Below are 13,954 nucleotides of genomic sequence, written 5' to 3'. Positions count from 1 at the left end.
GCCAGCTGCACCACCCAGCCCTCACTCCCCTGCACTCCGTGTCTGAGAACCACATGCACAGAAAGTGATCAGGCAAGGAAGAGGCCACAGCAATTGAAAGACACACAGGTTTTTATTAGCAGCAAGTCAGTGCATATGCCCTTCGGGCCACCAAGCATAGGTACCATTGTGGTAAAGGGGCACGAGGAGAGCACCAATAAGAAGAGAGTGACTGCGGGCACCCTTTGTGTCTGCAGAGAAGCGGAAAGGCTGGGGTGAAGGACCTCCACCACATCTGGATGACAACACCCTTGGGAAGGCAGACAGAAGAAGTGTGCCCTCTGGTGGCATAGTCAGACGCTCCTTGAGTGGAGAGAGGCAAGGTTGGTGATGGGGCCACAGGAAAATTTGGCCACCAACATGCCACATCCTTCCGTCCTTCTAGCCAAAGGGAGAGGAAGCATGTTCTGTGTTCCTGGAGATTCCAGACTTGGGAACACTGGTTGGACATGCCCTAGGGGGACAACTGTCACATTCCATGCTATGCCCATTCCTTTACTGCCACCTGCGGGATCTTTCTAGAAGGAAAAATGCAAGCCAAGAGACCATAGAAGAAAGAGGTTTGGGGGCAGGGATAATACATATATTGTATATAGTGCATGCTGCCACTCTCTCAGCCTCCAGGGCCTCCCAGTTGCTCCAGGAGGGCCTTGACCTCCCCCTCCACACGCAGCAGCTGGGCCTTGCGCAAAGGATTGAGAGTGGCACCTCGGCTAGCTTCCAGATCCCGCAGCAGTAGGACAAGGTGGCGCCCGACCCGGCCCCAATCCCAGATGTTGAGGTTCCGCTGGATTTCACTGAGGATCACCGACCAGTAGTCAGACACGGCTGTCCCCTCAGTCAGTGACACCACAACCCGGGCGCCACCTTCAGCAGTGGCTCCCAAGTCCCGCAGGAGCTGGCAGCCCTCTGAGCTTAGCTCATTGAAGTAGAGCCTAGCAGGAGAGAAGAGTAGATGCCATTCAGCAGGGCTCTGTGAAGAGGGGCAGAGAATGGGTGGCTAGAGAGGGGCCTCACAGCTCTTCCCCTGACTATAATAAGCCAGAGAAGGGGTGGCCAGTGGGAAGCAGGATGACACTAGAATTCAGTGGGACCATGGATGGTAGGAATGGGGCCACATGGACCCCGTAGAAATAGTGGTAGGGAATGAGGCAGGTAAGGGTCAACGGGGTGGGTTGGTTCAGAAGCAGCTTGATAAAGTCCAATCACAAGTCTGACTAGCCCAGGCCTAGCTGTGCCCCTAGTGTAGAAAAAAAAACTGGTGAGAGGGAAGGATCTCAGTTCTGGGGAACAATCTGAGGCTGGAGTGGGGCAATGGCACCAGGAACAGGACTCACTGTAGCAGCTTCAGGGAAGGATGCTTCCGAGCAGCCTTGGCCAGTGCCAGGGCTGCTGTGTCACCAGCGCCATTGTAGGCCACATTCAGCTCTTGTAGTCCTTGGTTACGGTCCAGCTGGGCAGCCAGCAGCTCCAGGCCCTCGTCCCCAAGGCCCGTGTGCAGCAGGGACAGGTGTGTCAGCGAGGTGTTTCCGGCCAGCCCCTCCACCAGCAGGGCCACTCCCTCCGTCGTTATTGGGTTATTGGAGAGCCTACAGCCACAAACCCCCCAAGGCCATGAGGGTCCAAAGTAGATGACCTGTGCTGTGTATCAGGATTTGGGCCATAAGAGTGACAGCCTGGGGCAGAGACACCCTGGTCACAGAGGAATCCAGGAGGAGAGAGAACAGAGGGCGGCCAGTGGGTGGAAGCCGGCTCCTCCGCTCCCCTTTTCCTACCTCCTTCCAATCTCCCTCCCTCCCCACTTCCTCTCCTTTCTCCTCATATTCCCCTACCTCCTTTTCCCACCTGCTCCCAAGACCCTGCTCCCCACCCCTTCTTGACTTCCCTCTTCCCTCTTCCTCTTTCCCCTCCCCTCACTCAAGCCAGAAACTGAACTGCGAGCCCAGGTATCTCCTGGGCTCCTAGTAAATCAGTCGACCCTTAAGGAGCATCTATTGAGTTCCCAGCACTAGGGTCATGCTTGTGAGGCGACAGAGGGAACCCCAGGAAGCAATCAGGTGGCACTGTTACCAGGCAACCGACATAAGTATTATTTTCCCCCTCTGCTTCCCCTCCTCTCCCAGAATTTTAACATGAGTTTTCCTAGCACCCATCGCTGCTGGTCTTCCCCTGCCCTGCTGCCTGTACCAGACCTGGGGAGTAGGATGGGGATAGGACTTCCACCCCCATCCACTATGGGTGGGTCTCTGTGGGTAAGTTGAGTCAGGGAGCTCACCTTTGTGTTTAGCTGGCCACGAGGATGGCCAGAGTCTCCCTCCAGCCCCCCTTCCAGGGCACTCACCGCAAGGTGGTAACTTGGCACTGGTCATGCAGCAGCAGGTCTCGAAGGTCCCTGCAGGCCTCAGGGCCCAGGCTGTTGAGTTGCAAGCTAGAACAGACAACAGCCAGAGGGGAGGGGAGAAAGCAAGGAAGGGATTCAGCATGGAGCCTGTCCATCCTCATGCCCCTTTCTTACCATCCCACCACTTGCAGTCCACCGCTGCCCTCCCTTCCATTGTCTTATCACCTCCACCCATACCAGACTTCTTCACCACACCCCTGGTCCTTCCTTGGGACCTTTAGTTTCTTGCACACCTTCTCTCCCTACCTCTTCACCTCCAACCCTCTCCTGCCTTCTCAAGGATGTGTCCTCACCCCAGCTTCCTGGCACGCAGGAGAACAGGCATGAGTGTGCGCAGCCCTGCAGGGTCCAGCTGGCAGGAGGCCAAGTTCACCTCGTCCAGAGCATGCTTTCCGCTGCCCAGTACAGTTGCCACCACTGTGCACTTGAGGGGTGACATGCGCACGCTGGCCAGGTTGAGCTGGCGCAGCGAGCTGAGCACCTCAGCAGAGAAGCGCTGATTCTGGAACTCATAGTGGAAGAAAAGGTGGTCAAGGAGCTCCGAGGGAGGTAGCACCTGCCGGCCCATCTTGACCAGCTTCTTCTTGATGGCCTGAGCATTCTCCAGGGCGTCCAGGTTCTTGATGGGGCAGCCAAGCTGAGCCAGCATGGCCCGGTTGTGGGTCGAGAGAAGCCCACCCATGAACATGGGGAAGAGCTCAAAGACCTCATCCTCAGGGGGCTCGTCTGGGTGGCGCCGGGGGCCCTCCACACCCAGAATGCTGGCACCCATCTGGTCCAGGACATCGTCATTGTTGTAGTCTTCCTCTCGGAACATCTCCAGCACCATGGCCTGGGCCACCGACTCCCGGCTCTTACCCACCATGCGCCCAAACACTTTGGGAACCACCTGGGAAAAGAAGCAGGGAGATGGTGCTGTGGCCCCCTGTGTGCCTGCCCAGCCTTCACGAAGTTCAAGGTGTGCTGTCAGGACTACAGCCGCCTCTCGACTGCTCACCACACTACATGCTACTTAATGACAGGCACATGTGCTGAGAATGCATCATTTAGCAATTTTGTCATGTGGGAATGTCACAGAGTATAATTAGACAAATCTAGATGGTTCAGCCCACCCTCCTTCCCCAGAGGGAACGCCATCTCATACAGAGTCCAACAATACAGAGACCAGCACTGACCCAAACGAAGGGTGCATTGCAAGGTATATTACCATACTCCCCTGCTCAACAAGTCTGCAACTCCCCACTGCCCATGTCAAAATAAAATTTTTCATAATTTAGCTCCAATTTGAACTCTCCAGAATCATCTCTCAACACTTGTCTCATGTACTCCAGACTTTGGGAAATTCCTTTTCCCAAGTGCCCCATACCTTTTCAAGCCCAGGCGGTGGTGGCAACAAATTAGCACATAATATGCAATTACTCTGGCTCCAGGCTAGGTGTCATAGTGCACTGCCGCAGTGGACATCAGAGCAACCGAGACTTACGTCATCCCTACTACTTCAAGGCCCGCCATGACTTGACCCCTGCCAACCACAGTGGCATGAGCACAGGCCCCTGCCCTTCACATCCTCTCTTCCTATCCTTTCAGCTTTTCTCATTTTGGGAAACAGTGCCTTGCCTTCTTATCCCTCAAAGCTGTATCCTCTTCCTGGAGGAGTTTACTCCCCACCCCCCATTTCTTCTCCAGACACACCATGCTGGAATCAGATTAAATGTCCTTCCTGCAGAGAGGCTTTCCTTATTCCTCCAAATCAAGTCCTCCTCAAAATATACTTGCAAAGCTAGAACTTTTCTCTCCAGGTAACTCCATGCTTTTAAATTCTGTGGTTACAGTGACACAGAAAGTGTCACTCTCCACAGTGAGTCATCTCCCTTGGAGTCTAATCACTTTTGGGAGAAGAGATACAATCAAGTTTCTGAACTGGCAGAGCAGAGGACAGACCCTGGACTGTAGTGACCCCTACATCCCAGTAACAGACTAGGAGCAGAGATGCTAAAAGAAAACTATCTTTAGGGCTATAGGATTATTATCAAAGTCCCTTGTGTGCAGGCTGTATAATCAGAAAGGGCAGAAGCCTGGGGTGTTCTCAATTATTTTTTCCTCAGAATCTAACACATTGCCAGGCACTAAGCATTTGTTGATGAAATGAGTGTTTGAGAGATTTGCCGCATCATCTTCCATCCCTGCAATGTTCTGACAGGAAAGGAAGGGGCCATCCCTTTGGCAGCGAGCCACAAGATTGTCCACTGGTGCCGCCTCTAATGTCTGCTTTTGTTTTTTTTCAGGTGAGGTTCCTGCCCTGGAGTTGATGGTGTCCCTCCCCCAACATTCATGTGTTGACAAGATGAGAAAAATGTCACCCTGTGAAGCTGATTCAACAGGATCATGAAAGAAACAGATGGGAACAGTCCTCTGTTGGCAACCCTCCCTCCCACAGGGTGCTAACAATTCTGGCACATTCTCAAATAACCAAGGGGTTCTGTGTGTCTCACAAGTGACCACAGCCTCTCACTCCAATACAGATAAAGCAAGCACTTTGCCAAATGGGTGGGGCGCCTCTGCAACAGCCTCCCTGTCTGAGGTAATGGTGTAGGAAGGGGTGGGCTGCCTGCACCTGTTTTTCACTTGTAACAAATAAATAGTGCCTACTATATGCCAGGCCTGAGGGTAAAGTCATTTAATCCTCATATTAGGCCAATGATACAAATTTGATTATTATCCCCATTTAACAGAAGAAGTTGGAGGCACAGAGAGGTTAAATAACTTTCCCAAGGTCACCAGCTGTAAGTGGCAGCGCTTAGATGTGAACCCAGGTAGCTACGTTATTGAATCCCTGCTCTTAATCTTTCTGTTTTGCTGCTTATAAAAAGGAAAACTTGTTGAAATTCTGGCAACAATGACCAGGGTTCCACCTCTTGAAGACTAGTTACTGAAACATTCCTAGTGAGGAAAAGGGTTACCTAGCAAGGCACCATGGCTTGACAGGAATATAATGCATCAGTGATATTTGGCAGGAAGACACAGGATTCAGACTCACAAAACCTGTCTCCAGCCATACCACCCTGAACACACCCGATCTCATCAGAATCACAAAACCTGGCTCACATCCCACCTATCCTACTTTACCTGAGTGACCTTGGACAAGTTTGACTTCTGTGAACCTCAGTTTCTTCATCTTTAAAAGGGATCATAGGGGTCCTCCCTGGTGGCGCAAGGGGTTAAGTCTCAGCACTATGAATCTATTGGCAGCCACTGCAGCATAAGTTCAATTCCCAGCCAGGGAGCTAACCCACATGGCACAGCAGACCTCCCCTGTCTCGCCTGCTGCTCCCCTCAGCAGTGTATTTCAGTAGATCTGTCTGCTCTGCTCCCCACTCTGTCTCTGGTGAATTGTCTCACACCCCCCACCTCTTGTATGCATAAATGAATAAAATAAATGCACCCCAGCTCTTGTATGCATAAATGAATAAAATAAATCTTAAAAAAAATCAAAGGGATCATAATAGTGTTTCACTTACAAAGTACCTTGCAGACAACAGTAAACACTGTTTACCCTCAAACATGGCATGTGTCCACCCTGCTCACAGCACAGCCCTCAGGCCTATAATGTGGTTTCTGGAGTGAACCTGCCCCCGGATGGACCATACTAAGCCAATTACCAATGTCATTTATCCTCCTGGTATAAATGAATCAAATGGCATCTGCTTTATAAACTTATCTCTGCTGATTTAGTTAGGATGAGTCATCTCTCTTGGAGTCTAATCACTTTTGGGAGAACAGATACAATCAAGTGTTTGGACTGGCAGAGCAGAGGACAGACCCTGGACTGTAGTGACCCCTACATCCCAGTAACAGACTAGGAGCAGAGATGCTAAAAGAAAACTATCTTTAGGGCTATAGGATTATTATCAAAGTCCCTGTGCCCTTAAATTAGCCTCCAAGTCTTCTTCTGCCTTGTGGCTTCTCTCTCCCCTTCCTTAGACCCAATCCCAGTGAAAGCCAGATTGCCCACAGCTAAAACCAGAGCCAAGAGAAGATTTCACACATATGCAGGAAATAGCAATTTCCTCCAGGGAAAGGAGCTAAGGTGAATGGGGAGACATGGGGTCCTGATGGTCTGGACTCACAGGGCTATTACCTTGAGCAGATTGAAGAGAAGAGGCAGGGCCCGTAGAGGCAGCAGCTTGGCCACGATGCCCAGGACCACACTGACATCCTCCCCGACACGGCCCACGAGCTCAGCCACATCCTTGCCCACCCGCTGCAGAGTGGTCTTACGCAATCCCAGCACTATGTAAAGGGCAGCTAGGTATTCCTGCATGGCGGGCACAGTGAACACAAAGGTGCCAGGGTGCCCTGGCTCCACGCATGGGGCCAGAAAAAACCTGAGGGCATCCCGGCGGAAAACATGCAGCAGCTGAAACTCCTCTTCTGTCTTGATGCCAGCTTCTAGGCAGCCACGGACATCCTCTTCAGAGAAGTAGGTCTTACGGGAAGACACCCCCTCGTAGGCCAGCTTGCCCATGGTTCGGGCTGCATAGGCCATTAGGGACATCTTGGAGGAGGCAGTGCTGTCCAGCATTTCCCCACTGAAGTTTAGGCGCAGGAAACTGGTATAGATGCTCGTGAGGGTCTGGCCTGCCGAGGTGGGGGAATTCAGGAAGTGCAAGGTGGCACAGACAAGCCAGCAATAGGAGGGCAGGAAGCAGGCAGCAGCGATCTGGTGGTGGCCCTCCAGGTTCCGGGAGAGCATCTGCACCAGATTTTCACGCTGAGCTGGTGTGGCTGAGACACCTGCACCCCCAGGGCTGTGCCCACAGTCTGGCTGGTTAAGGCGAAGCTGGAAGTAAAGCTTCTGTAGGTTGGTATCAGAGAAGCCGCAGATCTCACCATATCGGCCCACGTACTTGCTGGGGATGCGGCCAATGGCAGAAGACCGGGTGGTCACCAGAATGCTGGCCTGGAAAGAGCAGGGTGGTGAGCTGGAAAGACCTGATATCCTGAGTGCCTCACCGCCCCCAGAAGCCTCCAAGGATGTAACAGTGTTGACCATAACAATTATAACTATTATGGAGCACCTCCTAAGATCCAGGGCATTGTGCTTTATATGCAGGGCCTCATTTGGATCAGTACAACTCAACGTAAAAAGGAAACAGAAGTTGGGGAAATTAGTGATTAATTCAAGAAAGCAGAGTTGAGAAGTGAGGGCCTGCATGTGAATTAACCTGGAGCCTGAGCTTCTACCCAATAAATATGTGGGCTTAGGACACCAAATCCTTAGGAGGAAAGTCAGGGGCCCCAGGGACAGGCAAGGGCAGGGCGGGGGGCCACTCACATCAGGCAGCATGTATTTGCGTAAAAGGTTGACAACAATGGCAGCTGGCGCCACTGGCTCCCTAGGATCACTGCAAAGCCCCGTGCTGGCCAAGTTGAAGTCAAGGTTAAGCCGTTCCAGGCCGTGGAGCACAAACAGCAAGCGGGGTCCCACAGCAGCCATCATGGGCAGGATCTCCTTCAGGGGTATGTAGCGCTGAGCCACAAGTCGCCATAAAGAGGCTGGGGCAGGTCCCAGGGATGACAGGTCCTCGCAGGAGAAGGGGATGAGCAGCTCAAAGGCTGGCAGCTTTCCGTGACACCAGTCCAGAACCATCTTGCGGACCAACGTGCTCTTGCCTGTGCCCACTGTCCCATACAACACTACGGTCTGCACCTGGTGCCCACAGGCATCAGGGTCAAAGAGCTGAGACAGGGCCAGTGGGGGCAGGCCCACTGAAGGTGGCCGATGCTCCAGGGCCACCTCTGCTGCTGGGCGAAACAACTCATCAGGGGTGCTCTCTCGGATCACGGGGTCTACATGGACTGTGTCTAGGGCAAAGGTGGGGCCGAACTGACGCTCCTCCCTGGGCAGTCGGATGAACCACTCGGTCAGGTTCTTGCGGTGCTGACGGATAGCCTCTGGATGGGGAGGGTAGAGGGACATGTCAGGGAAAGGGCCAGGTAGATGAAGGAGCTTAGGGCCAGTCAGGGTGGTGTCTTAGGATCAGGCTGTGAATCAAGACAGCATCAGGATATACTGGGGCCCAGAATGGTGTGGGGCACACAGGGCATCTCAGAAAACACAGACTGTCCAGAAGGCTTTGGGACCCCTGTGGCAGAAAGTGGAGAGCCACAGCATGAGTGACGCTGAGCCTGGCTGTGTGGTTTTCTGTGTATCATCTTAGCCCAAGTGTTAGGCCCAGTTTGTTGGAGGCAGGGATGATGTATCTATCATTGCATGACTATTGCAGGAAGGGATATATGGAGAGATGAATGATGGGGTGAGGGAGGTGGGCCCACTGGTGGAGGATAGCAGTGGATCCTGTATGCCTCCCTCTTTCCCCCTGCTACTCCCTCCAGTTTTCCACTCCCTTAGTTTTCCATCTCCACATCCCAGGGATCGCAGACAGTGCCTGTCCCTAGGCTTAGTCAGATGCAGCCAATTCCTTTACCAGTTGCAGAGACACTCTGGAACAACTGTCCAAGCCTTCCTGATGGGGGATCACTGTTCGCTGAGTTTCCATGGTGGCGGATAAAGGCCCTGGGAACAGGAAGTAATAAGCTGGGGATTAGTTACTGGTTTCAGCCCCTGCACTGGCTCAGAGTTCAGGCCTGTGTAAACTGGTGTACTTCTGGTTTCCCGAGATCTAGGCCTGACCCTGGACACCCAAGTCAAGTATTTTGTCTGACTCTCACCTTCTTCCCAGAGACTAAAGTCCTGTTCTCAGCCCTCGAGCCCCCAACTGCTGACTGCCTGTCTGGGCCTCAAGCTGGACACCACCACACCCTACTTCCCACAGGTCCTCCCTCTGGCTGACCACTGTGACTGTGCTGTAGGTGATATCAACCAACTTCCTCTGGTAGCTCACTCTGCATTCCCAACTGCCCAAGGACCAACCTCCTTGACACAGAGGACCAGGCTGTGTCAAAGTCCTGACCCTTCCCAGGCCATTCTGCTGGGCCCAGATGTTCTAAGGTCTGACACTGAGGACTCACCTAGAGGGCCCAAGGGGACACTTCCTCTTAAGCTGCCAACTCCAATGGGCCAGGAAGGGGGTATATTCATCTACAAAGAGAAATGAGAAGGAGGAAATGGCACCTAGATCCCATCCACATTTCCCCACCAATATACATTTCCCCATATAATATACCAATATTCATCTAAATGAATTCCCTATTTTGGGGACATAACATCGTGTACCACCCTTTTGTAGCTGTTATTATGCAAATTATTATTATGCAAAGTTATTATTATGTTATTTTATTTCATTGTATAATTATCTGGTTAACATTCATTTCCACTCCCATCCTGCCCCAATGAGAGCAGGATCACATCTGTTTTTGTTCACAATTATATGCTTAGAATATAGTACAGGGTCTGGCACACAGCAGGCATTCAATAAACATTTGTTAACTGCAAAATGAAATCTGACAAGTGTCCCTGGACTTTTGCAGCTACAGGCACTGTTGAAGATTGTCTAGTCTACTCCTCATCTTAGGATGAACAAAAGGAAGTTCAGGAGGTGAGGTGACTTGCCCAAGGCCATCGGCTAGTGGGTGGCAGAGCTGGGACTAGCACACTTGGGATCTGAATCCCTACTCTCCTAGAGTTACCAGAAGAGGAAAGGAGAGGTAGAAACAGAAACCCCTGCTTCCAGCTTACCTGCTGGCTGGAGTGCTCTGCCCAGACCAAGGCCCCAAGAGGCCCTGGGTAAATGGCGGCCCCATTTCATGGTAGGAGAGGTCAGAGCCCAGAGGACTTCGCGCACCACCTTCTATTCTGTTCCCCTGCAAGAAGAATGGTGTAAATGGGCCATACATGCTCCCACCCTTCCACTCCACCCTGCCCCCCTATGTAGGACGAGGGAGAACATCAACTTCTCCTTAAATGTCAGCACTTGGGGCCTCCCTGGTGGCACAAGGGGTTAAGACGCAACCTATGAAGTTCACCGCAGCCACTGCAGCACAAGTTCGATCCCCAGCCAGGGAGGTGACCCACATGGCGCAACAGACCTCTCCTGACTCGCCTGCTGCTCCTCTCTGCAGTGTATTTCAGTCGAACTGCCTGTTCTTTTCCCTACTCTGTCTCTAGTGAGTCCTCTCACCCCCCAAAGCTCTGGCCTGTACCCCAGTTCTTATATGCATAAATAAATCTTAAAAAAAAAAAATGTCAGCACTGCCCAAGCCTTGGCCTGACCTTCAGCTCTTCTCCCTCTCCCATAACCCTTACCTGAGTGATCCCATTGTAAGTCTTGCCATCTATTGTCTCTTTCCTGAGGCTTCACACATGCCTTTCTCCTGAGTCTAGTGAACTGCTTTATTTGGGTGTCTTTTTTTATTCTGCTTGGCTGCCAGCAAGCTCAGGTAAGAGTCCTGTGGTCATTTGCGGTAGGTTTTCTGATCCTACATTTCCCAGTAACAATGATCCACTCTTCTCTGCATTTGTTCCCTAACTACCAGGTCCTTTTTTGCTGAGTTTGAGTGGTTTTATCATTTTGCCTTTCTGTGACTTTTATGTAAGCTGCTTTTGAAGCTAGCATAAATAATAAATGAATGAATGAATGAATGAACTTCTTGACATCTCCATATGGAGCTCCTCCCTGAACTGCAAGCTTCACACATGCAGGTCTGAACTCATCAGGCCTCCCCTAGTAAATATCACTTTACTAGAGATCTACTCAATCACACCATTTACACTAGAAACCCAATCTCTGTCTTCAAATCCTTCCCCCCATAGTCAAAACAGACCTGCTGACTCCCCCAATGCTTTGCCAGTCTCTTCCTTTACACCCTCCATACTGGCCCCTGTGCTAACTCACCTCCTCCGGGGACTTCCAAGGACCCTTCCCCCTTCTCCTTACTGGCCTCTGCCTTCAGTCTCATCCCATTCCATTTCCCCATCCCAAGCACCAATCCCCTCTCTAAAATCCTAGGTTCCTGTAGAACCCAAACATGCAGCCCTTACAAGATATTTTTCTGAGGTTGCCCCCACCCCACCTGATCCACTGGGCTCACTAAATTTTTATTTCCACTTTCTTAACTTTGTTTATATGATTTCTTCAGCTTGGAATCACCTTTCTCCCCTGCCAGAATCCTACCCAGACTTTTAAGACTGCTCAAAGTTTCCCTTTTCTGGGAAACCTCCTGATCCCTCTGAGCTTCCTTAAATGGAGCATGCACCTATTTGGCACTTGCCCTCCACTGGTGTGGCTCCTGAAGGGCAGGGCACACTTTGGGAGAAATGGCCGCACTGCCAGCCAGTGGAGGGGCAGGCAAGTCCTGAGAGCAGGAGCTGGGGAAGACAGTTAAGAGGCTGCTGTGGAAACCTCAGGAAGCTAGCTCAGAGGGATAAAACCGGGTCCTGGATCACTGGATCAAAGAGAGGGTGGGGTGGTGAGAGCAATTCTCTAAAGATCACACCAGGTCTCCAGTGCGGGGAGCTAAGGGCGGGGTACAATAATAAAAGCACAGGGTTGTGCTCCCCCTTCCCCTCACCAAACAGGCTCCAGACAGTCCTCCAGTTGACTTCAGAACCCAAGGGCTCTGGGGGGGAAGTTGCCATAATGCCCCCCACTCAGCGCACGGCTCTGTTCCAGCCGGCCCAGATGGCGAAACCGGGCGCAACCGTGCCCAGCACCCCCACCCCAGGCCCGCTCCCTGCCTCCCGTCCCCCGCCCGGGGCAGCCGCCCTGCCGGCGATCGAGGGGCGACGGAACTGGCTGGGCCTTTACCAGCGGCTGTCCAGGCCCGGGAGCCGCGGCCGGCCGGCGTCTCCAGCTGGCTCCCAGAGGCCTCGGCTCCGCGCGGCGCTTCCTGCCCGCCTCCGCCCGCCCGCTGGAGCCCGGCCCGCGCTGGCGCCCGGCCGCGAGAGGACAGCCCGGCGCTCCGGCCCGAAGGGGTCCTGAGAGGAGGGGCAGCCCGCGGGCAGGCGCCCGGGGAGCAGGCCGGGGCGGGGCCTCCCTCCCCACCTGTCCCGCGCCAGCCCCGCCTTCCCAGGGTGTGGCCCTCAAAGTTCCGCCCGCCCCGCCGCTAGGCCCGCCGTCTGTCAGAGTCTGGGGCGCGGGTCCCATCCCGTGACCTCGCTACCAACCGCCAGGGAAGGCTTGTTGTGTGTTTTATAGATGAAGGAACTGCAGCTCAGAAAGTGAAATGACTTGCACAAGGCAACCCAACTAGGAAGTGGAAGAGCCTGCACAGGTATCTTCGCCCTAGGCCTCCTTACCTCACCGCTGGTTTTTCCTGAGGTAGCTAGCCAGCCCCAGAACATTCTTCCCTCTTGCCTCTTCACCTACTCAGCCTACCTCCTGGCAGAGTCCTGGGCCAGGTCCTCCCCTCTGTAACTGGCTCTCTTCAGACCCCAGACTTCTGTGTGGGGCCTATGATCACTTTGGTTAAGGAAGGAGGAAGAATGGGGACTGAGGAACAGCCCGCACCCCAACCTGCTCTTCTTGTCTGCCTGATGATGGAGACATCATGGTCTAGCCTTGGGGCTTCCTGGTCCTCAAAGCCCCCACCCTCATCCCTGTGCTTCTATATAGGCGCACCCACCACCCACAGACAGGACACACCCACAACCCACAGCCAGGACACACCCAGCACCCACAACCAGGACACACCCACCTCCCACAGCCAGGGCACACCTCTCATGCAAATATATGTATGCAATGTGCACCAAACAGATGTGCAATTGGGAGTTTAAAGTGCGGTGCTCAGGGCAGGGCTGGGAAGAGGCCCTGATGATCACTCCCTCCATCCAGACTGAAGAAATAACATCCAGACTGTTATTTCTTTTATAGGTGTAGACATTTGTTCATTCACTGAATACAGTCCAACTAGTACTGAGCGGTGAGGGAAGGCAGGCAGGGACCAGGCCATAGCAGCTCCACTCCAGGAAGTCTTAGGAAAGACTGGAAAAGGAAGTTATAACTGGCTGTAACTGCCTCTGCCAGAGTGGTGAAGGTTGAATGGGACCTTAAAAAATAAGTCAGGGGGGCCTCCCCGGTGGCGCAGCGGTTGAGCGCTGGGTTGCCAAGCTGCCTGCAGCCTCTGCAGCGCTGGTTTGATCCCTGCTGGCCTCAGAGCAACCCACATGGTGCGCAGACCTCTCCTGTCTAGCCCGCTGCTCCCCTCAGCAGTGTACTTCAGTCCTTCTGCCTGCTCTGCTCCTCGCTCTGGCTCTGGTGAATTCTCTCACCCTCCCGCGCTTGTGACTGTACCCAGTGCTTGTATAAATAAATAAATAAATCTTAAAAAAAAAAAATAAGTCAGGGGAAGGAAAGGGTGTTCGAAGCAGCAAATAGCACAGTTCTTAAAAGGAATTATTGTAGGGCCTCACTGGTGGCGAAGGCGGTTAAGCGCAGCGCTTTGAAGCTGTCCGCAGCCTCTGCAGCGCAGGTTTGATCCCTGCCGGCTGCGGAGCAACCCACATGATGCAGCAGACCTCTCCTGCCTAGCCCACAGCTCCCCTCAGCAGTGTAT

At 53.0% G+C, this 13,954-nt stretch overlaps 1 protein-coding gene across 1 annotated transcript; it reads right to left on the bottom strand.

Moving 5' to 3' along the window:
• Positions 1 to 61: 61 nt before the first annotated feature.
• On the bottom strand, positions 62 to 12,266 carry NLRX1 (NLR family member X1). The gene is made up of 10 exons (XM_037505436.2): positions 12,208 to 12,266; positions 10,140 to 10,264; positions 9,473 to 9,542; positions 8,929 to 9,017; positions 7,776 to 8,395; positions 6,579 to 7,400; positions 2,734 to 3,329; positions 2,381 to 2,467; positions 1,377 to 1,628; positions 62 to 974 (listed from the first exon to the last, which is right to left on the bottom strand). Exons 2-10 carry the CDS (start codon positions 10,207 to 10,209, stop codon positions 653 to 655), a joined length of 2,928 nt encoding a protein of 975 aa, XP_037361333.1. The 5' UTR covers positions 10,210 to 10,264; positions 12,208 to 12,266; the 3' UTR covers positions 62 to 652.
• Between the last annotated feature and the right edge of the window lie 1,688 nt (positions 12,267 to 13,954).

Source organism: Talpa occidentalis, unplaced genomic scaffold (genome assembly GCF_014898055.3).
Source record: "Talpa occidentalis isolate TD23 unplaced genomic scaffold, MPIMG_talOcc4v2.1 talOcc4.12, whole genome shotgun sequence".
In the NCBI taxonomy this organism is placed as follows: Eukaryota; Metazoa; Chordata; class Mammalia; order Eulipotyphla; family Talpidae; genus Talpa; species Talpa occidentalis.
This window is presented reverse-complemented; position numbering and strand designations above follow the sequence as displayed.

Coding starts and splice junctions, on each gene's coding strand:
- NLRX1 (XM_037505436.2), bottom strand. CDS start 10,209: ATGAAATGGGGCCGCCATTTACCCAGGGCCTCTTGGGGCCTTGGTCTG. Junction 9,018..9,472: donor TGTCCCCTTGGGCCCTCTAG/GTGAGTCCTCAG, acceptor TCCTGTTCCCAG/GGCCTTTATCCGCCACCATG. Junction 1,629..2,380: donor TGCCAAGTTACCACCTTGCG/GTGAGTGCCCTG, acceptor TTGTGGCTGTAG/GCTCTCCAATAACCCAATAA.